The sequence below is a fragment of the Zalophus californianus genome, chromosome 10 (assembly GCF_009762305.2).
Source record: "Zalophus californianus isolate mZalCal1 chromosome 10, mZalCal1.pri.v2, whole genome shotgun sequence".
NCBI lineage: Eukaryota > Metazoa > Chordata > Mammalia > Carnivora > Otariidae > Zalophus > Zalophus californianus.
In genome coordinates, this window is record NC_045604.1 from 71,528,093 (window position 1) to 71,554,978 (window position 26,886).

Below are 26,886 nucleotides of genomic sequence, written 5' to 3' on the forward strand. Positions count from 1 at the left end.
GCGGGGCTTGCTGGGATCATGGCGGAGAACCACTGCGAGCTGCTGCCGCCGGCCCCGAGCGGCCTCGGGGCGGGGCTGGGGGCCGGCCTGTGCCGCCGCTGCAGCGCGGGGCTCGGCGCCCCGGCCCAGCACCCCGGCGGCGTGTCCAAGTGGGTCCGGCTCAACGTCGGCGGCACCTACTTCCTCACCACCCGGCAGACGCTGTGCCGGGACCCGAAATCCTTCCTGTACCGTCTGTGCCAGGCCGACCCCGACCTGGACTCGGACAAGGTGAGGGCCGCCCGACTACCCGTGCCGGGCCGGGGAGGCCGGACCTGGTGCCCGGGCGCCCACCGCCCTCGAGGAACCGCGGCCGGCCCGCCTCGGCTCCCTCTCGCCCTCTCCGTTCCCCGGTGGAGCTTTCCCACACCCCGGACCTTGCTGTGGATCCACTTTCTTTCCCCTCTAGGTTCTCATGGCCCCGCTGTGTGAGCGTCTCCTCTGTGGCCCCGTGTACTTAGTGGCCCTGGAATCGGAGAACCCTGGCCTCCTCATCTGCTCGCATTCCAGACGTTTGACTTTACGTTGGCGTGGGGGGGTTGACACGGGTGACCTGCCTTTCCCAGTGACTTGCATTTAGAGAGTTGGCGCTCCGTCGTTTACAGCCACAGCACGCTCCCATCGGCACTCGCAGAAGGGGCCGGCCGTAGAGTAATTTTTCAAAGGGAAGGTTGCGCGTTTGAAGGGGTGGCAAGGAGGGACCAGGTAGGAATATTTCTTCAGGCTGCGTCCCCACTGCCCTCCCGAAAGGGTAGGAGTCCCTCGGTTGGTTTGCAGCTTGCTTTCATTAAGTGCTGGTACTGTTGTGCAGATCATAATGGAAACTGTTTCGGTTATGACCTTTGTGAGACTTGTGTGGCTGAGGAAGAGCTGCTCGGGATTTGTACGGATTGAAACTCCGAAAAGGCTCTATTGTAAGAGTAGTTGTTACCTATATTTATCCGCGGCGGTTCGCAACCTAACTTTCCTGGGTCTTCTCAGTTGAGCGTACATAATTGCACTTGGCTTCGTGCCTCGCCAGCTCAACGCTTGCCAGGCATAAGTCTTCCCAGAAAGATTCAACTCCCTCTTCAAGTTCGGGAAGGCGGACGGAGCCCATCCTCAGGGTGGCATGACCTTAACGATCACCACAAGACCACTTGTCGTTGGCAGAAATCAGGGTTTGAGATGTCAGCGCTCCAGTCTCCCCCGCCACCACCCTCAGCTGCTTCCACTGCTCCTTTGACCAAGCTCTCGCCTCGGAGAGAATTGACCTCCCAGAAAATGGCAGGCCTCTCCAGGACAGAAATAGGCTTTTGTTTGCTGTGATTTTCCTTTCATGAGGAGGGTGTATGTTTTACTGTTTGTTTGTATTAAAACACAGCCACAGTGGTCATTCACTGGGATTTCTACTCGAGAGTTCCTGTTTTGTATATTGAATCAGATTTTAAATTGCACTTGTCCATTGGGGTTTTGGGGTGTGTGTGTTTGTGTGTGTGTGTTTTGAGGCAGAGTCTCTATTCATCACTAAAACAATTGATTAAGAGCCAATTAACTATAGCTTCCACAGTTAAGTCAGTTCATCCCTTTATTTTACTGTCTCAAAACGACTTAAAAAAACTATGCTCTACTGTAATAACAGTCCTTTGGGGGAGGTAATTAACCCACCAGGACGCATCTGCTGCGGTTGCTTCTTGTCACCGTCGGGTGCTTACCCACATTTGATTCCCAAATTGTAAGAGTGAAATCTAGAACATGAAGGTAATGCAGCAGATACAGTTTCTGGCTCATAGGGTAGTTGATAGTAAATAAGGGTGAGTTTTTGTCGCAGGTAATGGGAATTTAACAAAGAGTAATGCTGATTCACATCAGTCACGGTAGGAGTGTGCTTTACTTCAAATGAGACAGAACGTGTAAGATACTGTGTCTTCTCAGTGTCACCCCCCCTCAACTTTCTGATGAAAGAATGTCCCAGAGCTTCACTCCTAGATAATTAGACCCTGAGTGAGGAAGCGGAGGGGAAGGGGTGTTTGGAGGAGTGGGACGGCCAGTGATTATTACATGATGGAAGAGAAACAGGATGTTGATTCACTTGTAAAAACCTCGAAGCCCTCACTTAATAGTTAAAATGAATGAAAGCATACCTGGCAGATGTCCCCAGGGCTGGACGTCAGCAGCACAGACCTGGTGGAAGGTTCCTGCTGGGCTGTGAACACCTGACTAGTGTTTATTGAGCTCCTGGGCTCCAGCAAGCTAGTTCTTGCATAGGACTTGGGTGGGGATTCGAGGGGAAGTTGTTCCAAGGAAGGGGAGACCAGGACCTTTCGGGAACCTGCTGCGTTGAAGTTCACGGGAAAAGTGCCTGGAGCTTGAGCTTAAACACCGCAGAAGCCTTTGGGAGAGGTGGAGTGATGGGACGTTTTCTGAAGAAGGCAACAGACAGTTTATTAAGGAGGATGGGGAGCAGGGCTGCAACTGATCTCCCTCTCTCAGCACTGAGCCTAGGATCAGCTCTGGGCTCCAAACCCTTACCCGTTGGTTTCAGTGCTGACTCTGGGCCCATTGCTGCTGTGCGATTCTCTTTATAGACCGCCCAAGTATGAATTCTCACTTCCTCCTGGGGCTTCCTCCAGCCGGGCTGTGTCTGGGGTGTTTGTTTCAGCATCTGCTCCCCTGCTGTCTGGGTCATCTTTCTCCCAGGTTCTCGTAAGGGGCGGGCCAGGTGTGACACTCCTTCCCGGAAGTGCTTTGTGAATACTTGATGTGTGATTCATTTGGTTTAAGTCTCTGTATTTCATGGTACCTGGCCCATTAGGCATTGCTGAAAACAGGTTAGCGTTTGTTTAGAGCTGAATCAGCCTCTGTTTCAGTGTGGAGATGCTTTAGGAGTTAAAAGGGAAACAGGAAATACTGCTACTTGGTGGTTGGAAACCACTCAGATTAAGTAGGATTTGAGGTGAGTTCAGTCTCTGCCTGAGCCAGGTCTGGGGAAAACCTGAGCTTTTGTCCTTTGATGGGGCCATTGTCCCGCCTTTGGGGTGCATATTCTGTGGCGTCAGATGGGTCTTTGAGGAGTGGGGTCATCACAGGGCCTCTGGTGACATGTCACTTGTAGTTCTTCGCCTGTGCTCACTCCGGGTGTACTTGGTGTTGGCAAGAGTGTCAGGATTGGAAAGATAGTGGAAGAGATTTTACAGACAACAGCCAAGCGATGAAGGATGTGGGTGGGAGTACAAACTTCTAAGTTGCTTGGCAAGAGAAGTGGGGATTCCTTAGAGTGGAAAGAGCGGATTATGCTCCATGTAACTAAATCAGAGGTGAAAGGCTAACTTCCCGAATTCTGAAGAGCATCCTGGGCGCCCATGAGAGCCGTGTCATCCTATCTGAGGCCCGGAGTGGGCGACCCGAGACTTGGGTGCATTTCATTTCACACTTTGGTCGAGGATGTGGCTCTGAGCATGTTCGTAGCCCTGGCCACGTGCCATGGTTGGTCTAGGACCCGGGTGGAGGGAGGGGCTCCCGCCCTTCCCCCGTACAGCAGGTGTTTGCTGGCAGAGCCCACGTTATATCTCCACAGGGCCCCTAACTGGACAGCCCTGGACCTGAAGCAGCCCGTGATTCCAGGCCAGAAGGTCCTGAGAAAGGACTTGCTTGAGTGAGAAGAGCTTGCTTCAGGGCCTCAGACACCGGCCCTGGGCCTGCAGCTGTCCCCACCGTCAGCCATCTGAGGGCAGCCCGGGAGGAAATGGTTGTCGCTGCAAAGCACTTCCTCTTTCTGCCCCCTGCACAGTGACTAGGCTCAGTTTGGAGCCATAGTCAGAACACAGTGGCCCACCGGCTGATGTTGCAAATCGAGTTTTATGGGAACGCTGAGGTGCCTGCTTGTTGACAGGGCGTCTGTAGCTGCTTTCACAGTGAGTGGGTGCTCACAGTTCCCTTCCACAGATGCTCCAGGTCAGCAGTCACTGGACTAACTGTCCTTAAAGTCCCTTAAAGGAGCTGGCTCTGCACCGAGGGAGGTTTGTGCGTGGCCAGGGTGCTCTCCCCGGACCCCAGAGTGCCAGAAACATCCAGGCTGGCGCTGGTGTGCGGGGGGTACTAGGGAGACGGCGTATCTTCCCTGGTGGCAGAATGAGACTGGAGACTCGGGCCTGACTTTGACTTTGACCAGAACTTAACTCGCTGTGCGACTTTGGGGTAAGTTGGTGCACCTCTCTGAGCGTTAGTCTGGGAGGAGCTGTGAGAGTTTAGGAAGATGGTCACACCACCTCCCCCCAGTGCCCCGTGCTGGGTCCTCACAGCAGACGGAGATGACTCGTGGTGGTCTCTACTTTGTTTTTAGAAAGAATGCTTTTTTCTCCCTGTCAGAATTTGTTCTTGCTGCTGTTTGTTTCTTACACATACTCTGAATCACTGCAAACCTTGGTCCCAGCAGGGAGCTCCTGCTGCTCGGCCAGCCTCGAAGGGGAGTGTGTGCGAGCCTGGCCCTCCTGTCCCCTGTCCTTCCCTGGCCGCCTCTTGGCGGTCCACCCAGAGCTCCTCGTTGACCTGAGGACAGGCCCGAGGGCAGCTTCCCAACTCTGGAGCCTGGAGCCTGTGCCACAGGGGAGGGACACAGCTGCCTGGGCAGCCACCGAGTTTTCTTGCAAGAAACTTGAGGTCTTTGAGCCTGGAGGACGTGGCTCTAGGGTGTCAGTCCCATCCACCCGCATGTTTGGAGGGGGCTTGAGGCACATCCACATATGGGTGTGCATGAGTGTCTCTTCCCGTAGTCCGCATTCTGGTGGGTTCTAGTTGCCTCAGCAGTTGGGCTTCTAGGATCTTGGGCTGGTTTTGCGAGTCAGGCTTGGGTGGCTGCAGTTCTGGAGTTGATGAGCTGGGCCAGCTCCAGCAGGGAGGCCGAGGCAGGCAGCAGGGGCACCGACTGAGCCTAGTCACTGTGCAGTGAGCAAGAAGAGGGAGGAGGTTCGGTGACATAAGCAGAGGAACCACGGGCCTGCCCTTTGGCCCCAGCAGGAAGGAAGGCTGAACTCTGCACCAGATCTGCCAGCAGGGCCGAGTGTAGGAGGAGAGCAGAGGCCCCCTTGGAGCCCATAGGGCGGTGGCTGTGGGGGCAGCTGGTGGGGAGGGCTCGAGGGCCTCACGGGAGCAGAGTGCTAGGCGTGAACCGTGGGCAGGGTGCCCCAGGGCCTGGGGACTCTGGGCTTGAGGAGGCCTCGCCTCTGGGGCTGTGGAGGGGCTTTCCTGTGTGGTGCTTCTGCCCCAGGTGATCGTGGTTCCCTCCTGTTTCCATCGCTAGTTGACTTTCCTGTGCCGGCAATTTTATGTTAAACACACGCACTCACGCCACCAGAATCAGTAATGTGATATCTGTTGAGGATATACATGCAGGTGTTCTGAGGCTGGAATGTCTCTAGGGAGGGGAGCACCTGCGAAATCCCAGCAGATGGACGATCCCTTGCTTTGTGACATAAATGTTCACAGCAGCTCTGACCTGGATGGCTGGCCCTCGGGCTGGCCAGTCCACTCAGCACTGGCCCCAGAGTGACCCGGCATCTGCTCTCAGTGCCCCCAGACCTGCTGGACTGAGTGGGTCACTGTGAATCACCCTCATGGATTCCTGGGCCCCGGGGGAGGACCCACTGTGGCTGAATCTGACACACACCTGCTGCAAGAGGAGCCCGGGCCTTGCGGATGGTTCCTTTCTCGTGGGCACTTGTGTTTGCTTCTGGGTGAGCCTCATGTGAGTTGTGTATTTCATCCTAAATTGGGACATTGTGGGGGTCGGGGCCCTGGGAGCCGGGTGCTCGTTGAGGTCTGAGGGGGTTTGTTGCCAGGGCCGGCACTGAGGGTGAGAATGACCCAGAACCCGGACACATGCACCCTGCCGTTGGCCCAGAGCCCTGCTTTTCCCTTACTTCCTGGGTGGGCATGGGAGTGTGTCAGATCTCAGCACACACGGGGCATCTCAGGGGGCTCATGCAGGGAACGGTAAATCAGAGCCCTCCAGCACTCCTGGGTGCCCAGGGGCCCGGCCCGGCAAATCCCGGTGCCTCAGAAAAGTGTCTTTGGTCTCTGGGTCTCCGCCTCATCATTTGTAATTGGTGACATCTCAGGCCTCTTCTGGACGGAGGGTTTGACAAACTGTAGAAAACAAAACAGAGAAGGGGGTGGAGGCTGAAGGTTTTGTGTGCAAATTTGGACTAGTCACTTAAAATGGATAATTTCGGAGTAAAAGGTAAGTATTTCTAATTAGGTCGATTGCAGATGTTTGTGCACAGAGAATTCTGTGCGTTTACATTTAGATTTTAACAGGGAGATTTGACAGAATTTATCTCCCATTTAGCTCAGGACACTCAGCCCTCTTCATTTCCAGTCTCCAGTGGCTGTGCTTTTTCTCCCACAACAAAGTGGTGGCGGAGTCCCGTTTCCTGGCGTGTTTGTGGAGGCCGTGAAGGTGATGGAACGGCGCCAAGTGCAGACGCTCCATAGAGAGCTGTCGCGCCAACAGAGTTCTTTTCCATTTAGAATCTTGGTCAGAGTCTCACTCCTCATCGCCATTTCCAGGACCAGCCGGCCCTGAGGGACGAGCAGCGCCTGCTTTATCCACAGCGCGTTGCTGGGCAGTGCATTCGATCCTGCCCCTTGAACCCGATGGTCAGGTTTTACTTCTGGCCGCATCGTGAGCAGGGAGAACCTCAGTCTTGGGGGCTGTTTACTGAGTGGCGCGGGTGTGTTTCTGCCTCTTGGCAGAACACTTGTTTCCCAACAAGCGGTGTGGGCTAAGGGTGCTGGGTGGGCTCAGAAAGGAGAGGGCAGGGCGGGGCAGGGCGGGGAGGGGCGAGTGGTTTCAGGTCAGGATTGTCCTCTCTGCCTCCCTCCTTGTCAGGGCTGCAGTTAAGAGTCTCCTGGGAGAGCATGTGATGTGGGCTTGGCCCTACCTTTGCCCACTGGCTCCTCTCAGAGAAATGACTACACACGGGGCTCGTGGCCAGAGCATGATCTCTGTGGCCTGGCTGCCTCCCTGCCTGGGGCCAGTGGCCCAGCAGCCCAAGCTCAGGGATGCAGGGTTCAGACTTCCCCTGGAGACTAGCAGCTCAGCCTTGGGAGGTGGGTCCCACTAGGAGTGGGTTCCAGCCGACCTGGGCATCATCAGGCCGCCCTGCTCCAAGTGTGTGTGGGCTGACAGCCTGCGGGGAGTTGGCCCTCGTTACGTATTCCTTTTTTTTTTTTTAAAGATTTTATTTATTTATTTGAGAGAGAGAGAATGAGAGATAGCACGAGAGGGAAGAGGGTCAGAGGGAGAAGCAGACCCCCCGCTGAGCAGGGAGCCCGAAGCGGGACTCGATCCCGGGACTCCAGGATCACGACCCGAGCCTAAGGCAGTCGCCCAACCAACTGAGCCACCCAGGCGCCCCCTCGTTATGTATTCCTAAGCCAAGGCCGCTTCCCCTGTTTAAAGCCCTTAAGGTACATGTATATATTTTTTTAAAGATTTTATGTATTTATTTGACAGAGAGAGTACAAGCAGGGGAGCAGAGGGCGAGGGTGAGGTAGGCTCCCTGCAGAGCAGGGAGCCCGGTGCGGGGCTCAATCCCAGGACCCTGGGATTATGGACTGAGCCACCCAGGCACTCTAAGATACATGTATATTTTTAAAGCCAGGACTTCACAAATAGGTCAGACGCTAAATCAGTGAGAAGTAGGGAAGGTCAGTAGAGGGAAGTGATTTGTCAAGAAAGGAGTCTTCATTCCGGCTCTTCTACACAAAAACACACAAAGCTCGCCACTCTATAAATGTAGCACACGCTTGTTGTATAAATCGAGGACAGGACAGAAAGAGGAGACGAGGGGCCCGCGAGTCTTGCCACCAGCCAGCGTTCGCGTCCTGCCCTCATTCCCTGCTGCCCATTGGAGGCGTGAGCGGCCCAGGGTCCTGTCTGTGCGTGCTGGCCGGCGGCCGCGCCCCCACTGCTCCCCCAGTCGCCAGGGTAGATGGCACCAAGATGCTTTTCTCTGGGCTTTTGCAGAAGTGAGCCTAAGATTCATATTCTGAATTGGGGTTTTTTTGTTTGTTTGTTTCTCCATTTCTGGGTTGTGTGTTCTTCCTTGTTTCTGCTGTAGGCTAGAGGCCCCAGGGCTGCGTGCCCCGCACAGTACGTGAGGCGCCCGGCCTGCCCCCGGCGACGCCCCTCAGCTCTAGAGCCTGCTGCTCCCGCTCAGGTGCTCAGACGCGTGCTTTTTACAGAGGTCCTGCCTGTGGTCCTCTGGGCAGCAGCCCAGGATAAAGCCTGGTGGAGTTTTGGGGTCTTGGTGTAGGGCCCCCGGCACTTCCTGTGGAGGCTGAGCCTTCCGCCTGACGAGCCCAGGTCAGAGTCCTGAGAGTCCTGCCCAACCTCGGAGTCCATCCGATCAAAACAAATCCCCAAGAAGAAACCAGTCCAGAGAGCCTTGGCGGGACTCCATGGAAGAAACCGCTTTTGAGTTTCCCTGAGTGCTGCTCCTCAGTGGCAGGGCCGGGCCGGCTGGCTTGTCACTGGCAGGGGGCGGCACATCCCCGGCGTCAGATTACTTGGGGCACAGCCTGCCACACAAGGCCATTCAGTGAACCTGCCATTCTGGGTCCAGGTGGGGGGCCCCCAGGCAGCCTCGGGATGAGGGCTTGGTGTGGTGGCGCCAAGGTCAAGATAGCGGCGGGGCTGAGAGCACACTGCCTCAGAAGCTCTGGAGCTCAGGCTTGCCCTGCACGGGGGAGAGTGCGGTGTGATGATGGTCCTCTTGAGCCCCTAGTGTGGGCCCAGTGTGGTAGGGAGGTTCCCCGGGGCACCCTGTCCCCATCGGATCTTGTCCTGCCAGCTGGCTGTCGAGGTTAGTGGGGAGCCAGTGAGTTGTTGCTGAGCTTGCTGATGTGCACATGTCACGCACGGGGCTCTTTTCACACCTGAGGATGGGGGTGGAGACAAGCCCCTGACTTCGTGGCCACTTTTTACCAGTAGGGAGACTGGCCGAGCATCCTTCTTCCAGAAGCTGGTCCACGGGGTCCTTGGTCTTGCTCGGAGAACAGGCGGGGTCTGGGGGGACAGGAGGTAGGGGTTCATGGGACAGTGTCTGGCGCTTCCTTAGGTGGGTGGGCTGGAGCACGAGGATGAATCCGGGAGGTCTGGGTGAGGCCGGGGCGGCGCCTGGGGGCCGAAGCCCACAGGGGAGAGAGGCGGTGGCCTGTCCTGGCAGGAGGTTGGGCTGAGCGCCCGGGTCCTGCCCACGGGGCAGCAAGGCTCCAGGTCCCAGCATGCACACATCCAGAGCCCTAACTGACTTGATGTAAGAAAAGCAAGGGGCGCCTGGGTGGCTCCGTTGGTTAAGCGACTGCCTTCGGCTCAGGTCATGATCCCGGAGTCCCGGGATCGAGTTCCACATCGGGCTCCCTGCTCGGCGGGGAGCCTGCTTCTCCCTCGGACCCTCCCCCCTCTCATGTGCTTTCTCTCTCTCTCACTCTTTCTCTCAAATAAAATCTTTAAAAAAAAAAAAAAAAAGGAAAAGCAGGTCTGCAGTGGTGGACGTCAGGAAGCCCCTGGAACCTCCAGGCTCTGCCACACTTGGGTGAGAAGTAGGGCCCTAATGTGGCTCCTGTTGCTTTACGGCCAGGATGCTTCCTGCCTCTCTCTGTCTCTGCATCTGGTGTCCGTAGGCAGAGCACATCCAAGAGCTCCAGGTCTTCCCACCACCATGGTTGCCCTACAGAGATGCTGACACACTGTCCTCTGTGGTCTTCGCTGGTCCTGCTCCTGTGGACGGCCCCCCCAGAGCCTGCCACGCTGACTGTTCCATTGACTCTGGAGTCACCCTGTTGTGTCAGGGAGGGGAGGGGAGGTGGGCTTGCGGGAGGAGCAGGATAGCAGCCTGGGCCAGGCCCTGCCCAGCAGACCCACAGCAGATATGCAGTGCCCTCGATGCAGTCGGGTCCATGGCCTAGAGTGGATCCCAGGGTGCCGTCACTCCCCACTAGACCGCTGTGGCTCTCCCTTCCAGACAGTACCCTCCATGCCTGTTACTCTGGGCAGGCCTCCCTGGGCTCTACTCCGTGGAGGCGTCTTTCGGGGACTGCCCCCACCCTCGTGCCCAGGTCAGCATGTCCACCTCCCCTGGGCCAGTTGTGGAAGCTTGCTGGCCAGAGGGCTTTAACCCTCAAACAGGCCCCAGGCACTTCTGGGAGGAACCGGGGCCACCCGGTGTGGGAGAAGAGTCTTCTGAAGGTCTGTTTTGTAGACTGCTCAGACTCTGGAACCACTGCCCATGGGGTGTGACTCCTTTGGTCAGGCCTCTCCACACAGTTGCTGTTCTGTGTGCCTCTGACCCCTCCCCAGGATAAGAAGGCCCTGCCACAGGTGCCCGGGAGGAGAGTATGTGTTAGGTTCCTTGTGTTGGGCAACGTTGCGATGCACGGAGGCTGAACATTAATGCCTCAGCCTCAGTCACCTCGCTGCCGAGTAAATAAAGGGAGGTGAACTTGGCCTAGACCTGAGGTGGTGACAGACAAGGGTGCGAGGCTGCCAACTGCCAGATCCTGCAGAGCCGCCTCCCCGAAGTGCTGCAGCGCTGTCTGTTTGCGGGTCAAGGGACACACATGACCCCCGTGCCTCTGCAACCGTTTCCACGTGGCCTGGCCTGGAGTCACTTGTGGGGACCCTTGCCTTCCCCGCCAGGACTCACGGTGTTCTCTTCTTTGTAGGATGAAACTGGTGCCTATTTAATCGACAGAGACCCCACCTACTTTGGGCCCGTGCTGAACTACCTGAGACACGGGAAGCTGGTCATTAACAAAGACCTCGCAGAGGAAGGTGAGCTGGGGACAGGGCCCCAGTGGACAGGCTGACTGGTCACTTGACACAGATTCCTCTGAGCCCGAGCCGCCCTGTGAGGAGCAGGCCCAGCACACCTTCCCCTGCAGAAATCCCACATGCCTCCGTCCCCTCGCTGGCTCCCAGCTTCCTCTCACCTGTGCCCCACGGGGCAGTAGGCGCTTGTCTCCAGGAGGTGAGGGCTGCTGGCCACCTCGTCCCCTGTCTTCCTCCAGGAAGCGAAGACTTCATGGTCAGGTTGACCCGTCAGGACCGCTGTCAAGTGGGGAGCGGGTCACCTGGGCTCTGGGCCATGTCGGGAGCCTAGTTAGCGATGCTGCTGGGGCTAGGGCTCCGCTCTCACAGCTACTTTAGCTCACACTGTCCTGGACATAGCCGCCTCTGGGTGAGCCCCGGGTGCGCTCCTTCCAGGGCACCTGTGTACCCTCACCTCTGAGCTCTGTCTGTCCTCAAACGGTCCAGCGCTGGGCACAGCGAGTAGGGAGCTTGATGTGTCAGGATCTGAGAGGTCCAGGTGTTTCTGCTCTGCATGGGCTCTGGCTCCTGCTGGGTCCTCTAGTGACTGCCGGGACTGACCTGGGCTCGCTCCTTTCACTCTTGCCGCTTCCTGGGCCTCCAGAGCCAAAGGGGACTCCCGTGTACATGTGCACTCATGTTGTTTGGGGCGCCTTCCTTTGTCTTGGTGGAGCCGTGCAGTTCTAGGCTAAACTTGACAGCCTGTTCCCGGGGCAGCTTGCTCAGAGGCAGGTGCTTGCTGCAGACAGGCCCCTGCCGCCCTGCCTCGTCCCCTGCCTCCTGGCCGGCCTCGAACGCCGCACTTTCAGAAGGGTCCATGCGACCACCGGCACCTGGAGCGTCCCACCTGCAAGGCCTCTCAGTCCCCACCCACAGGTCTGAGTGGGTGGCCGACAGGATGGCACCAGGCTTGCATTTCGTCACCTCCTACATGGCCACACGCCGTCCTGAGAAGTGACGTTGTAAGTGCAGCCACCCACCGCCAGGCTCCCGGTCTGATTGTGCTGCCTGGGGGCCCGGTTAGGACACGGCCCGGGGCTGCTGGTGCTGCCAGTGTGGGGAGACCGTGTAGAGTGATGCCTGGCCAGGGTGGCCAGCACAGCCCTTCTGGAATGCGCAGGAGGGTCCTGGGGCCGGAGAGCCCCCAAATGGGTGCAGCACGAGTCGCAGCCTTGGGGAAGAAGGGCAGTCCTAAACTGTCAAGAGTCCTGGAACCGGGGCACCTGGGTGGCTCAGTCGTTAAGCGTCTGCCTTCAGCTCAGGTCATGATCCCAGGGTCCTGGGATCGAGCCCCACATCGGGCTCCCTGCTCAGCGGGAGACCTGCTTCTCCCTCTCCCACTTCCCCTGCTTGTGTTCCCTCTCTTACTGTGTATCTCTCTATCAAATAAATAAATAAAATCTTTAAAAAAAAAAAAAGAGTCCTGGAACCGCCCTCTCAACCAGCCCAGCTTCCAGTGGAATGGGGAAACTGAGGCACCAAGTGACAGACCCACATGAAGCCATCTGCAAGCCCGGGGCCTCACGTGAGGGCAGCAGATGGCCCGCGGGCGACGGAGGGAAGGTTTCCGAATTCCATCCAGGGGCGCCCAGGGCGGAGCTTGGGGTAGATGTGTGTGCGACAGTGTACCCAGCAGGCCACCTGGAGTGGCACGTGCCAGGAGTGTGTTCAGGAAATGGGCCCTCTGCCCTTGATCCTGGGGCGCCCCACTGAGCCAGCAGAGTCTGCACGGGGTCCATTGGCACGGGGCCGAGGAGCTGCCAGGGGCCAGGGCCAGGCATGGGCTGTAGGTCCACAGAGGGACAGGGGCGGGACGTTTATTCTTGGATCTGGTGAAAATTACTTTTTTCTGTTCTAGGAGTGCTGGAGGAAGCGGAATTTTACAATATCACCTCACTAATAAAACTTGTAAAGGACAAAATTAGAGAACGAGACAGCAAAACGTCGCAGGTAAGAGCAGTGACTAATAGGCACCCAGCTTCTGAAGTCTGTCTGTCACAGCGATGCCGCTCACTCCCTCCCTTTGCGCTGGCCAGGGGCGGCCTCTGCACGAGACCCCAGGGTCGGTGCTGTCCCTGTCATGACTGTCTTTCTTGGGAATCGTTCTAATGCCTGACGGGCCTGCTCTCTAGCCATGTCCTGTGGCGCTGCTGTAGCCTGCACGCTGGGTGTGTTCGTCCATTCCTGCCCAGCCCACCCTTAGGGGTCTCCATCCAGGGGCAGGGGACAGACAGTGCCGCAGAGGAAAGTCCAGGGACGGAGAACAGGGAGGCTTCCAGCGTGGACATCTCAGGGAGTGCACTGTAGCAGGGTGCAGCAGGTGCAAAGGGCCTGTGGCTGGCAGTGAGCTCAGGGTAGACGGGGGTAGGGTCCTGCAGGCCAACATAGGTTCCACGAAGATGTGGCTTTTCCTGGGAGAGAAGAGCGCAGTCAGGGCTCTTTGTGCCCGCCTATTGGGGCTGTTAGGCCAGAGTGTGAAGCAGGCCATGTCCAGCATCTTATGCAGAGGGAGGTGCTGGAGGGGCTGAGCTCCACCCTGGCTGGCAGAACGGCAAGCCGTCTCCCAGTGAGCAGCTCCGGGGGGGAGGGGGGGCATGCCATGAAGTGGACGCGCCCTGAGAGCTGCCTCGCTCATCTGGAGTCTACACCCACCTGAAGCCCTTCGGCTGCCCTGTCCCATCGTGGGCCCTCCCACCAGGTGTCTGGCAGGCCCTGAGCTAGAGCTCTCGGCCTTTGTGAGACGCTCGCTGACGGCCTGGCCGCTCAGAGTGGCCATGGTGCCCCCAGCCCTCTCTCTCCTGTGGGAGCCCCTCGGGCACCAGACAATGAGGGAGGGGTCCAGGGAGGGGGCAGGAGACCCAACCACAGGCTCCCGGGTCATCTCTGGCCATTGGCTGCCGCATTCCCCTCTGTCTGGCCACCCCACTAAACACATAGGATGAGCCACACCTGCAGCACTGAGGCCTCTGCGTGGTGGGCATAGAAGAGCCCCTCCTCAGGGCCTGGGCCAGGAGCGCCGGTGTCGTCCCTGTCACAAAGGAGCGCACTGGGGCTGTGTGACAGCCAGCCCCCTCCTGGCTATGGCCACCTGTCACACTTGGCGCTGAACGCCGTGGCCTCCTACTGAAGGAGCAGCTGCAGGAGGGTAGGCTGCTGGCCGGCAAGGTCCCGCGGTGCTCTCGGCAGCTGAGACCAGGCCTGGAGTGGAGGTCGGTGGGTGGGCGTCTTGGCGCATCGGGTGACACAGCAGCTTTTCAGAAGTTGCCTCCCTCAGGGAGGGCCCAGGTCTGAGTGCCGTGGGCGGCTCCGCAGGCCCTCCCTGCCATCCCCTCCCAGCTGCCTTCCCTTGCAGCCGCGGTCCTCACGTGCTCACGTCTAGTTCAGGGTGCCATTGGGATTTCAGGAGCACGACTCACTGAGCTTTGCAGTTTAGAAATAGAGACCTGTTGGATGGTGGATGCGGGGGAGAGAAACAGCACTTCGGCCTGTTTTGCTTTGCTGGATGCGTTTGGGGTCGCTCTGCGCACCGTGACCTGAGCCTGAGGGGGGCGTTAGCCTCCCCTGGGTCCCCCGCAGGGCGTGTCTCATCCATGGCTGTGGCTCTCCCAGGTGCCGGTGAAGCACGTGTACCGGGTGCTGCAGTGTCAGGAAGAGGAGCTCACACAGATGGTGTCCACCATGTCTGACGGCTGGAAGTTCGAGCAGGTGAGGCCCCAGGGAACCAGTAATGAGGCTTCGGGGGCCTGTGGCGGCCTGTCACTGTCCTCTGGCACCTGCGGACAGCGGCCTGTGCCCTGTCCTGACGGGATTGGTCACAGGTGTTCGGGTGGGGCAGGTCGAGTTGTTCTAGGGCCCCTTCCCACAGAAGTCCCCGTCCCTGCTTCCCCACCCTTCTCTCTGAGTTACCCTTCTTACTTGAGCCCGTGCTTTGTGGGGACTGTTCCCTGTGCTTCCATCTGGCATCTCCATGTGTGTGGGATTGACAGCCTGAGTGCATCCCGGCCTGGCCCCACTTTCCTGTCCCCTCGCGTCCCCTCCTGTGCTGGCTGAGCAGATGGTGGCTTGGGCTCCTTTGTGCTGCGGTTGGCACAGATGCCCTTCCCGGCGGGTCTGCTCTGCGGCCCCCCAGGCCCTTTCCTGCCCTCGGCTCTGGTGCAGCTGTGCCCTCCACTTTGCTGGCCTGACGTGAGGATGTGGGAGTGCTCCTTCCCTTCATGGAGCCTGGGCTCCCGGCCTGTGCAGCTGCAGCCCACTGGCTATGGGCCCAGGAGCGCGTCCAGGATGCTCACCGATTGGCCAGTACCTTTTCCACAAACTGCTCACTGTTCCTGTCCCTCAGGCAGGTTTGAACTAAGGTTCGGACCTGTGACCCTCCCCGGCCCCCAGCCCCAGGTCCCACCTGCCCTGCTCGCCAGGCCCCCTCGGGCCTTGGAACTTTCTGTTTCCATCCGGTGCGGGTTCCGGCCACGGCGAGCGGTCCTGCTGGGAGAGAGGGTGGGAAATTACAGGCTCACCCCAGTCTTCCTTCTAATTAAGTCCACACCTTTTCTTTGGGTCTTTTGAAATGAGATTATACTGTAGAGCATGCTTGGAATCCCTTTAAAATGTCACTGAGACAGCTGCAGTGTTGTGTCCTCCCTCCAGTCAGGCGGGCCTGAGGCCGCCAGGGCTGCTTCTCTGTGTCTTCTCACAGTATTAGCCGTGTGCCGGGGTCCAGGTAGTATCCGGACCTCGTTACATTCATGCCACAGACCGTGCAGGGACAGAGGTCCCCTCCCATGCCCCTCGCGTCCTCCCTCGCTGTGCGGCCCAAAGAAAGGCTGGGGAGATGGGGGCTGCAGGCGCCGGTCAGGGTGTTGCAAGGTCACCCTCGCTGGGAGTGAAGCAGCTCTGTAGCTCTCTCGCAGAGACGGAGAATCTCCTGCCTCCTGCGTGGGCCTCTCCCTTCCTCTCTGTGTTCAGCTTGAGGGTTTAGTCCTTAGCTCCTCTGGGCGAATCCCAAATCATCACACATGCCAGGTTCCTCTCCTGTCCCTGAGTCTTTGTCTCTGGAGGATGTTGTCCTCCCGGTTCTTGCCAGCGAAACTAGTCCCGTTTGATGAGAAATGCTCTACTTCCCAGAAGCAGGAGCTGGGACTGCTGTGGGGAAAGTAGGGTAAGAACCCTGAGTGGTGTTGGCACCGAGCCCAGGGTCAGCCAGTGGTGAGCGCCGAGGCGAGAGCAAAGTTCCGAGGTTGGTTCAGAGGAGGCTTGCGTGCAGACCCGCAGCTCCGTCTGTATCCCCGGGGCCCGCACTGGGCAGGGCACGTGTCTCCAGTGGCCGGCCCACCGTGCTCTCCCGTCTCTGGCCACACAGGCTACGCTGCCCGCGCACTCCTTGCTTGGCCTTGCCCGCTGCCCCCACGCTGTCCTCGTCCTTCCCACGCTGCTGCTCGTGGCACGCCCGCCCCTGGCCTTCCGCATCGCCCCGAGCGCCGGCTGTCCCCGGCGTACACTCGCGGGCTGGAGTCTCCCTGCCGGCGGGTGGGCTGGTGTACCATGCTCACCCCATGCTGCTGCTCTTCTGTCCTCCCAGCTGGTCAGCATCGGCTCTTCCTACAACTACGGGAGCGAAGACCAGGCCGAGTTCCTGTGCGTGGTCTCTAAGGAGCTGCACAACTCCCCGTACGGCACCACCAGCGAGCCCAGTGAGAAAGCCAAGGTAGGTGACCGCGGGCAGGCGGGCGCTGGGCCAGCTGAGCACAGCCGCGGACCCTCCGGCTCCCGCCTGCAGAGGGGCTCATGGGGTGGTGGCTGCCCTTGGCAGACTTGGGCCCCTTCTCGTCATCTCCCGGCTGCACACGCTGCCTGGCGGCTCATCCATCTCGCTGTCATTCCTTGTCACAGAGTTCTTGCCTGACGCGTCAGCAGAGTCCCAAAGGAAGGACACATAGGTCCCGTAGGCTGCGGGGGTGGAGCCAGGGGTCTTTGAACAGGGGCTCCCCCTGGAGGCGAGCCCCTGTGACTTCAGTCCACGCCCTCTGCCTGCACCTCTTTGGAGAGGCAGAGTTGCTTCTGGAAGTTTGTCTTTTGATAACTATTTTGGATGGTTTTCCTGGGGACTTGAGCCATCAGGGCTGGAGAGGGGGGCCGCCCAAGTGGCACCTGCCTTAGCCACATCCATCCATGTCTCGGGGGTCGTGTTTCGTCTGTAAAAGGTGCAGCAGATCCCGCAGATGCTCTGATTTTCAGACTCCTCGGAGTGTTGGCTCAGCCCGGGCCGGCCCTGTGTACTGGCTCCGTGCTGGGCGTTGGTGCTTTTGTCTCCCGAGGAGGGCAGGCGTGGCTGTGCCGGGTTTCGGGGTGGCCTCGGGGCATGGAACAGCGGCTGCCATCTCCTCTGGGGTCACTGGCTCCACCTGGCGGGACTCCTGGGCCTTGGAGGATGGTGGTGGCCTGAGGGCTGTGCAGCCAGCTCTGAGGGGGGCCGGGGAGGTAGGGACGGGGCTCTGGCAGGCACCCCCACGAACTCAGAGCCCCGGGGTATCTGAGTGAGTGCAGGAAACACCAGAGCCTGGAGGATTTTTAACTGATGACGTTAAGTCGGGGGTTTCCGATGCTTCCTCAGACTCTTAGCCCCACCAGGTGGCCTTTGGTCAAAGCCACCGGCCCAGAACTGCCCTGTGACCCTTTCAGGGCCTTCCTTGGAGGTGTGGGCTTAGGAACAGACAGCGGAGTTCCCGTGCACGTTAGCCTTCTCGTGGTGGCCGTCCTCACGAGGCTCACAGCCGGGTGAAGAAGTCCTGTGTCTTCCCGACGGTGCGACTGTCCAGCACGTGGGGTGTCCCCACCCTGGCCCATGGCACCGTGGCTGCACGCGGGGTGCCTGGGGCAGGGTGGTGTGGGGGCGGTGCTCGGCCTGGGGATGCGCTTCCCTTCGACTCTGGGGTAGAAAGTGACACCACCACCCCACCCCCCGATAGCCCCCGGCCTCGTGAGGAGGCACGTCTGTCTGAGCAGTTGCAGAATTTCTGTGTAAGTTCGTTTTTAGAAGCTTTGTTTCTGAGCTTGACAAGCTTTCATGGCAGTTCCTGACCAGGGAGGCCACCTGAGCTCACTTCCCTCAGGTAGCCCTTCTGCCGCAGAAAGGCTCCGTCTGTGCCATCAGGAAGCTCCGGGCGTGACCCCAAATCCCTTTGCTTCTGAAAACGTGCCCTGTTTTTCTCTCCAAAAATACCTGGATCTGAAGTGTGGCAGCCACTGTGGCTCATAACCGGGGGCAGTGGCAGGAGCTCCCCAGGAGACAGAACGCGGTTGGAGCCTCCAGAACACCACAGAGAACCGTTGGGGCTGGGTTGGGGGTGGTAATCTGGGGACACCAGGCACAGCCTGGTTGTAGCAGGGTGCCGAGGGTCAACCTCCCGGCACTAATGGCCAGCCTCCTGTCTCAAGGCAGGAATCGGGTGGGCAGCTTAGGGCAGCGGTCCACACAAGGGTGGCCCGCCTCAGCCGCCAGTTCGGGGGGCCTCCCAAACCCCTCTGCCAATCCGAGATGTGCTGGAAGCGCTTGCAGGACTCACTGAGGGGACCCTGGGGTATGGTTTGTTGTCAGAAGGACGGAGAGTGAGGGCTCAGGTCCAGCTGGGGAGGGCACGGGGTTCCTCTGCGGACTCGGGACAGGTGGTACCATGCAGAGAACCGTGCCCCTCCAGGGTGTCCCCCGCCTCCTTGTCCAGGGATTTTACTGCTCTCGGTGACACACAGGATCGATTGATAACTGATCAATGACTGATCGCCCACTTGCCTGATCATAGTTTCTAACCCCCTGGCCACCTGAGCCCTCCCCTATCATGTTCTTAGACCGTCCCGTGTGGCCTGGAGATCACAACCTTTCCAGGGCCAGCAGCAAAGACCATACCTCTATTTGAGCAAGGTTCAGTTTTTCACTAAAAAGAGGGAGGGAGAGAGGGACGCCTGGGTGAATCAGTTGGTTAAGTGGCTGCCTTCGGCTCAGGTCATGATCCCAGGGTCCTGGGATCGAGTCCCACATCGGGCTCCTTGCTTGGCGGGGAGCCTGCTTCTCCCTCTGCCTGCCTCTCCCCCTGCTTGTGTTCTGTCTCTCTCTCTGACAAATAAAAAAAAAAAAAAAAGAGGGAGGGAGAGGTTTGGAACCTTGGGAGCGCCAGGCCTGGGGACAATGGGGCACAGGACCCCCACACGAGACTGGCCCATCTGTGCTTCACTACCCAGCACAGGGTGGGTTCCTGCCCCCGATCACCCATGCTTGCCGCCGCCATGGGGAGACTCGGCCTCTGCAGGCGGGCTTCCCGGCTGCCGCCCCATCCCAGCCTGCACTGATGGTGTCCTCTTTTCTCCTTTGCCGCATGCTGCGTGCCGAACCAGAGTGACACGGGTCACAATGGGGATGTCTCAGATTAAGTGTAAATGTCATGGTGAGTTCCGTCACCCTTTCATTGACCACTCACTTTAGTCTCCTTGACTCCAGCCCTTCCTCCACTGCACTTTGTGATTCCTATAGTGGACAGAGAACCTTCTGTGCTAGAGCCTGACTGTAGATCTCCAACGGAGCCGGCCTGTCTGGGGCGGGGAGGCTGTCTTGTCTGTTTCCTTTAGGGTGTCTGGGGGTGGCATTGGGACCTTGGCTGGGGTGCCTGAGAACCCTGTGTGTCAGGCTTTGGAACGACCTCATCGCCATGGATGTCCGCGGGCAAGGACACGGGCCACCCCTGCTGTCCCTCTGTGGTGGGCTCAGGGCAGCCCCTCCCCTGAGCCTCAGGAGAGGGATGCTGATAGAGAGGAGTCTGTGAGGACCTTCTGTCTGTTTGCCCTGTGATAAGGGGCTCCGCAGATGTTCCACTGGCCCCCAGTTGCTCCTCTTGTCCCTCTTCCCGTCGCCCGAGTCCGGAGCCCAACTGTGCTCACCACTAGCAGGAGCTACCTGCTCTGTGCCCTCATCGTGCACACAGGGAGTCAAGGTCCAGAGAGGGCAGGTTGCAGGTGGGTGAGCCACGCATCATCCATGGGGCTCCCCTGCTCCCTCCAGGCCCTCCCCACCCCCTGGTTGTGGGCCAAGCCATGCAGATTGGGGGCCCCTCAGCTTCTGCCCTGGGAGGTGCTTGGGAAAGGCATGTAGCCATCCAAGCCCTGAAAGGTTGACCACCCCACCATGAGAGGTCTGGACTGGGGATTGCGAACAGAGAGTGGCATTTCCGCTTTTAGTTCCTTTTTGGTGATTATATCCACATACAACACCATCAGTTTTGCCTCTTGATCTACCAGTCCTCAAATATTTGTCACCTGGCCCTCTCAGACAGTTTGCCGAGCCCTGGTCTGGACGAGCATGGTCCATCTGTCACTTCAAACTTTCTGGTAGCCACGTCGAGACAGTCAAAAGAAACGTGAATTTAGGCTTATACTGTTAATTCAGTACATGCAGAACGTCAGAAATCACGGAGGTGTTTTACTTCCCTCCCTCAGTCCCTGGAAGCGGACGTGTGGTTTGTGTCTGGCCCACCTGTGTTGGGAGCAGCCGCGCCGCGGGCTCAGCAGGCACCTGACCTGGCCCAGCGGAGAGTGAGCGCAGCTTACCGCCTGTGATAGGAGCGGGTGGTGGCGGGGGCCGGCCATAGAGCAGCCCTGGCTCCGCACGGTGGGGTGGGGTCCCCCTGCCTGGGCCCGTCCGAGGGGGTGCCGCCTGGGGGATGCTGCTGGTCCCTGTGGGCGGCTCAGGCCCTGCTGTGGGAGGTGACCCAGTAAGAGCCCATCCCGGGCAGAAGGGCTGTGACCGTCACAGGGCTAGGTCTGGTTTTCTGTCCTCATCAGGAGACAGTTGTTGGCTCACTCTGGTGGGGCAGCCCCTCCAGCGTGGTCACCTTGCTCCAGCCCACGTTCCGGTTGCACGGGCTTCATCCTCTCCACTGTGGACTCAGACACTCCCTCTCCTCTGCGGGGCTCCCATGGAGTGAGGGACAGCTCTTCATGGGCTCCCACAGCGTCCACCTTGCCCTGCAAACAGCAGAGATGACGGGGCTGAGACCAGCACTTTGGGAATAGCAGGGACCTGTATGTGACCATCCTGGGTCCCCTTCCCAGACTGCATCCCTCTGACAGGGGCCTCCTGGGCTTTCCCACCCAGCTGACACATCCTACTAGATGTAGGGGGTCTGTCCTCGTCTGGGCTGAGGAGGGACATTCAACCCGGGACGCTGCTCCCCCCATCACAGCGGAAGGTGCACCTTACAGAGAGCAGAGTGGGGTCCCAGGACGTGGGTGCAGAGGACAGGAGAGCATGAGGCTATGCCAGCTGGGTGTTCCGGAGCCCTCAGACGTGGCAGGCACAGGCCCAGGGGCTGGCAGGGGTGTGTAGGGCACCAGGGCAGAGGCTGGCGTGACCCTCAAGAACTTGGGCCTTCTTGAGTGGCTCAGAACAAGCCCTTGGTGAATGTGAGTGACTGGCGTCCCCGGTCCTGTGGCCTCGCTGCTCTGGGCAACCCCCCGGGCCTGGGAGCAGGTGGCCGTGGGCTGGCGGGACCTCGCTGGGAGGCGGTGAGGTGCTTTCTGGCCGGAGGGTCCATGTGGGCCTGGACCTGGTGTGAGCGGGCTGGCCCCTCCCAGGGCACGGTCCCACCTCGTGCCCGGGTCTGGGGCTCAGTGTCCCCAGAGCCGTATCTGGCTCACCTCTGGAATTCAAGCAAAAGATGCCCCCAGGAGGCAGCTCTTGCATGGCCGATGACACGGGCTACTGTACAGCACTGGCCTCGGCTGGGTTGGGCCAGGCTGGGACTCGGGCGTTTCTCATGGTTATGTGGTGCCTAGCAGCTGTACTGCACGTATCGATTGCAACAGCGATACATCTGCCGGCTCTGAAGCCCCCACCCGGGGACACGGGATCGTCCCATCCCCCCTCCCTGGGCTGCATGGGGCTCAGCTCTGCAGGTGTCCACCCGTGCTCAGGGCTGAGGGAGGCTGGGGGCCCTCTCTGTCTCTGAGATGCCGAGGAAGGAGGAGCGAGAGGGACAGGCATGGTGGCCAAGGGGCAGGGGATTCTGCAGGGCTGCAGTGAGGAGGGGCTGGTGCCCTTGAGGCAGGGGGGCCAGCGCACTGAGAAGCAAAATGGGAGGCCTGCCTGGCAGGATGTGGAGGTGATGGGGCAGTCCTGGGGGCCCAGGCTTAGGGGTCATGTGACTGGGGCAGGGTTGAGGGGACACTGAGGGGACATGGTTTGTGATGGGGCAAGGAAGAAGAGCAGGTTGAGGTGGGAACCGCTGACACCCTGAGGACCCTGAGGTCTGCATGTCTGCAGCCCCGGACCTAGCCAAGCTGGAGACTCAGGAGTTGGTGCCTATCAGATGGGCTGTGGCACCTGCAGGAGGAGAGCAGGGGCGGCCATCGGGGGAGATGCTGCTGGGGGCCTCTGGGCACTTGATAAGGAGCCAAGTCCCAAGTGTCATCCCCCCACACACACACACACTCATGTCCCAGGCATCCCCGAGGTGGCCCAGGGAGGCGCCTACTGGGGGACGGGCCGGCTGCTGTGGTAGGAAGTGGGGGTGAATACGCCTGCCATGGGCTGGGATGGAGATTTGGAGGGACCCCTGGCCAAGGGCCAGGAGGTTTGTGGGGTGGCCCCTGCAGCAAGGGTCTCCCAGCCTGTTCTTGGCCCCTGACCCTCCGTGCCAGCTTCCTCGGCCCCCTGAGCCACCTGCAGGCAGACTTGGGGTCTTGGGCCCTGTTCCTGGAGCAGGTGCTTTGCTTCAGGGCCTCGTGGCTCCCAGCTCGCCGTAGGCCGCAGCCCCTTCCAACACCCAGGTCCTCATTGTCTGTGTTTGACGTTTTCAGATTTTGCAAGAACGGGGTTCAAGGATGTGAGAACACAGTGTTGACAGCTGAAGAAACATTTTATCTTGTCCCAAGTTGCGACGATCTGCCATGTGGAAGAAGCTTGGCCGTGAGAAGAAACCTGCGTTTGACAATTTCTCTGTAGAGATTTGGGTGTGGATCCTTTTTTGCCTCGAGGTGGGCGGTGAGAGACGGGACCAGCTGTCTGAAGCCAGGCGTCCCCACTTGGAGGAGGCGTGCTGGCCAGGTGGGTGTCCCCACAGGGCCCTCCGTGAGGCATTCCCCGGGCTGCATGGGCCTGAGGCAGGATACTTCCAGCCAACCCCTGTAATCACCGAAGGTCATTTAAAGGACAGCGCTCTTGGTGCTAACATAAACAGTCTGTGACGGAGCCTGGGCCTTACTGGTAGGAAGTGGCCGCAGCGCTGTGGCCCCAGGCTCTGGGTGCCTGCTGGTCACCCACACGTGCACCAGGCCCTGGTCCTCGGGTCAGGGAGTCCGCTCAGCCTCCCCAGCGGAAGTGGTTGGCGGTTTGCACCCCTGGCGGGTGGCTCCTGAGAGAGACGGCCTCCACATGTTCACTACTTCCCGGGCCTTGGCCCCGAGGCCCAGCCTCCATCTGAGCCAGGCTCCCCAGCCTGACCCCGCCTGGAACAGTCGAGGCTTCTCCACTTGTATTTTCCAGGCCAGAGAACTTTGCATCCCTTCTTCCCCAGTGTGGACGGACTACCCTGCGTTTTTACTCCTTAGAAATGGCTACAAGTGTTGCCGAATTTGGGACTGATGTGTGAAGTCATTGACAGGGACGGAGCAGTTTGTGTGGTATGGCCTGGCCGCGGGCCTGTGGCGGAGCTGCCACCCGTCAGTGCCTTTGTCTCGCCTGGGATGGAGGTCGGGGCGGGAGGCCTGTCCACCTGGCTTCCGGAGCGGAGACTCCAGGTCACTCTGAAAACCGGATGTTTACACAAACCTCTCCCTCTTGCCGGCTCGCTCCTTTTCTTTGTCTAACTATGCAGTTCTCTCTGGGGTTTGGGGTGTTTGAGACTCCGGCGACCCGCACGGGCTCTGCCCGTGGGACGTGACGTTGGAGCGACTGGGATCCCTGTAAACAGCGCTGCTCGCATGCTTTGAGGACAGATCTTTCCTAGCTGTTGGGGGGCTGTCAGAGCCCGGTGGGGGGCTTGGCTCGGATGAGCAGCTGTCTGCTTCCTCGCCAGGGCCGCTGTGCGCTCTGACTGCCGCCAAGCAGGGCGGAGGCCTGGGCGTGCGTAGTTTCCAGTGCTTCCGGAGGCTTCTTTGCCTGTGCCCCCTTCTTTGCCAATAACCTGATTAACCAAGTTCTCCGGCACCCAGCACTTACCTCCTCCTTTCTGTAAGGTCTCTTGTACGTTGTTAAATGTTTGGCTTCAAATTCATCGCAGCCTTTCTAGAGGGCACGTTTAGGACTTGGCGACCCAGCCCCTGCTGAGCTCGGGGCGGGCACAGTCCCTCGTCGGCCTTGGGCTGTACCTGTGGGCGCCGCTGCCCATGCAGCGTTGCTTGGTCTGGGACCTTGATGTAATAGATAGGCTTGTGGTTTTTTAATTTAAAGATATTAAGACTTAATTCACTAAACTTTATTCTAAGGGGATATTTATACTTTTATACTTTTTTAGGTATCCGTATTTTATCAGCTTACAGTTTAATGCCTAAGTTTCCCCTGAAAATAGCAAATAAAATTGTGTATTTATGAATGAGAACAACTGTAAGTGTCTCAGAATGCATGGAAAAGGGTCTGCTGCAGAAGCGCTTCATGGGCTCGGGGTGGCCCTGTCCATGGCCCCATTCGTGGGCTGTGGTCTGTGGCCTGCTCTGTGAGGGCTTGTCTCCCCCCCCCCCCCCCCCCCGGCTGGGCCGCCTCGCCTACCCCCTGCTGGCATCCTGCCCCCCCCCCCCTCCCCGGGGACAAAGATTGTCTTCAGGTGACATGTTTAAAGCACGCTCATCCCGCCCAGAAGTGCTGGCTGTGGAGACGTTTCTCCGGTCCTGGGGTGCCTCCCCAACCCCCCACCCCCGCAGCTGCTCCGGCTTCCCCCACTGGCTGTTGTTTGAAAGCTCTGGGCCGCCCCCCCCACACCTGGGGGATAACCCCCCCTGAGGCTGGCTAGGATGTCTTTGATCCCAGCCTTGTCCGAGTGTCCATCCTGCTTGCAGGCGTGCCGCTGGCCTGGCCAGGGCTCCCAGGGTCCTGGGACTTTGTCCTGCTGGCCCAGTCTGGGGAGTGGGACCTGCTTGCCCGGGAGGGGGGGGGTTGCTCACTGTGCAGCCGGGGGCACGTGGGGAAGGACTCCAAATCCTGGCTTTCCACGCAGACTGACTTGGCATCTTCCAGCTCTGAGGCCAACGGCAAATCTGAACGTGTCTCCTGTCCAAGCAAAGGACTGGAAGGAAGCCAGCCGCCCACCACTGTCCCGAGACTGAGGGCCCTCACTCTGGGTCTCCCAGGCAGGGAGGGGGCCCTGCCTCTTGAACCTTGTGCTCCAGCCTGCCTGCTGGAGGGAGGTGTGGGGAGGGCAGGGGCCCAGCTTTCTGGGCAGCCAGCCCAGTAGCTCCAGCAGGCAGGACAGAAGAGGGAGGCGGGTGCGTGGAGTGTGCAGCTGCTGGGTCCCCCTGCGGAGCCCGTGTCCGGAACCTTCTAGAGCCCTGCAGAGGGGCAGGCAGCAGCCCTGGTCCCTTGGCCTGGCTTCTCCTCCCTGCTGTGCTTGGTTGTGTCCACCCAGCAGGTCTTTCTGGCCTCATAACATCCTCCTCAGAGCAGGAGGCAGTGCCTGGCTCGGGGGGCCGGGGCCGCAGCTGTTTGTCCATCCCTGGGAGCCTGTGCCCTCGGGCCGGCCGGGTGCCTCAGAGCTTGTGTGATCAGTGGCCTGGCCGGGGGCAGACACAGCTCCGCTCCAGCCCCTAGGTTGAGAGGGACGTGGTCTCTGGCTTTGACTTGTACACACACCCCTTTTCCTTCCTCCTGCGTGCATCCCACTTGCCCTGCGTTCTGAGCACCTGACCTCGGGGTGGCTACATCAGGCTCCTACCCCCTGCACAGATGCTCCAGGGCGTGGGACCCAGCTCAGAGTACAGGGCCAGTCCTTTGACCTGACAGCCACAGCTGACCTCTGGTTCTTGAGGCCAGAAGGGGCCTGGGGAGCTGGCCCAGCGGTTTTCCTTCCTGGGGCTCCCACAGGCTGATCGTAATGCACACACAGGTGTGGATTTCCGTGCTTGGCTGCAGCCCCCAGAGAGGTTGTCCCCCTCCTCCTCCTGTTTCCCCTGCAGGCCGCTGTGGTTGCCCCAAGGTGGGCTTTTCGCTGTGGGCCCCAGCCTATGACAGTCTCCTGGTCTGTGCCTGCCTGCTCTCTGACACCGCTGTCCACCCACTGGCAGATGGCTCTGAGGCTTGGCAGCAACATGGAAAGTTGTGTATGAGCTGCCCCCCCTGCCCAGGGTGGGAGAGGGGACGGTGACGGCAGGGCAGTTTCTCTCCTCAGCCCCTGTCCCAACACTCATCCAGTTGCTGTGGGTGTCAACTGCATGAAATAAACCTCTCCCTTTAAACCCCTAGCCTCTGCGAGAGTGTTTTCTCTTCCCCTCTCTCGAATGTCTGCCCCCAGTCTGGGTGGGCCCGAGTTTGGGGAGCCCAGGGGATGGGGACTATGCCCCAAGAATCCTGACCAGACCCCTGCCCTGTAGCAGAGGCAGGAGGGTGCGGGTGATGGGGGTTGCTCAGAGCAGCAGAAAACTGAACAGCCTAGAGGAGGCCTAGGTGGGGTGGCATGGCCTCCCTCCAGAGACCAGTCACCCTCGAAGCACCCCCCACCCCAGCCCAGGGCTGGAGGCTTTTTCTACCCCCAGAGTGGGGTGGTGGGTTCACCCAGGCCTCTCTGCAGGACCCAGGCCAGCCCCTGTTCCCAGCCAGAATGACCCAGAGCTCATCCTTAGGGCTGCCCTCAGCCCAGACCCTCTCCCCCACCCCCACCTCCATCTGGACCTCAAAACACCTGCTACCCGCCCACCACCTGAGGGACTTGGAGCCCATCTGGTCTGGAGAAGGAACTCGTCGAGCCACCTGGTCCCTAGAGGACCACTGAGCAGCCAGCAGGGGGGTGGGACCCTGTGAGCCTCTGCTG

The 26,886-nt window shown here is 59.5% G+C and overlaps 1 protein-coding gene across 1 annotated transcript; it reads left to right on the forward strand.

Moving 5' to 3' along the window:
* KCTD5 (potassium channel tetramerization domain containing 5) lies at positions 1-24,487 on the forward strand. Its single transcript, XM_027613076.2, has 6 exons — positions 1-270; positions 10,747-10,855; positions 12,750-12,841; positions 14,501-14,596; positions 16,467-16,592; positions 22,730-24,487. Exons 1-6 carry the CDS (start codon positions 19-21, stop codon positions 22,757-22,759), a joined length of 705 nt encoding a protein of 234 aa, XP_027468877.1. The 5' UTR covers positions 1-18; the 3' UTR covers positions 22,760-24,487.
* The last annotated feature ends 2,399 nt before the right edge of the window (positions 24,488-26,886 follow it).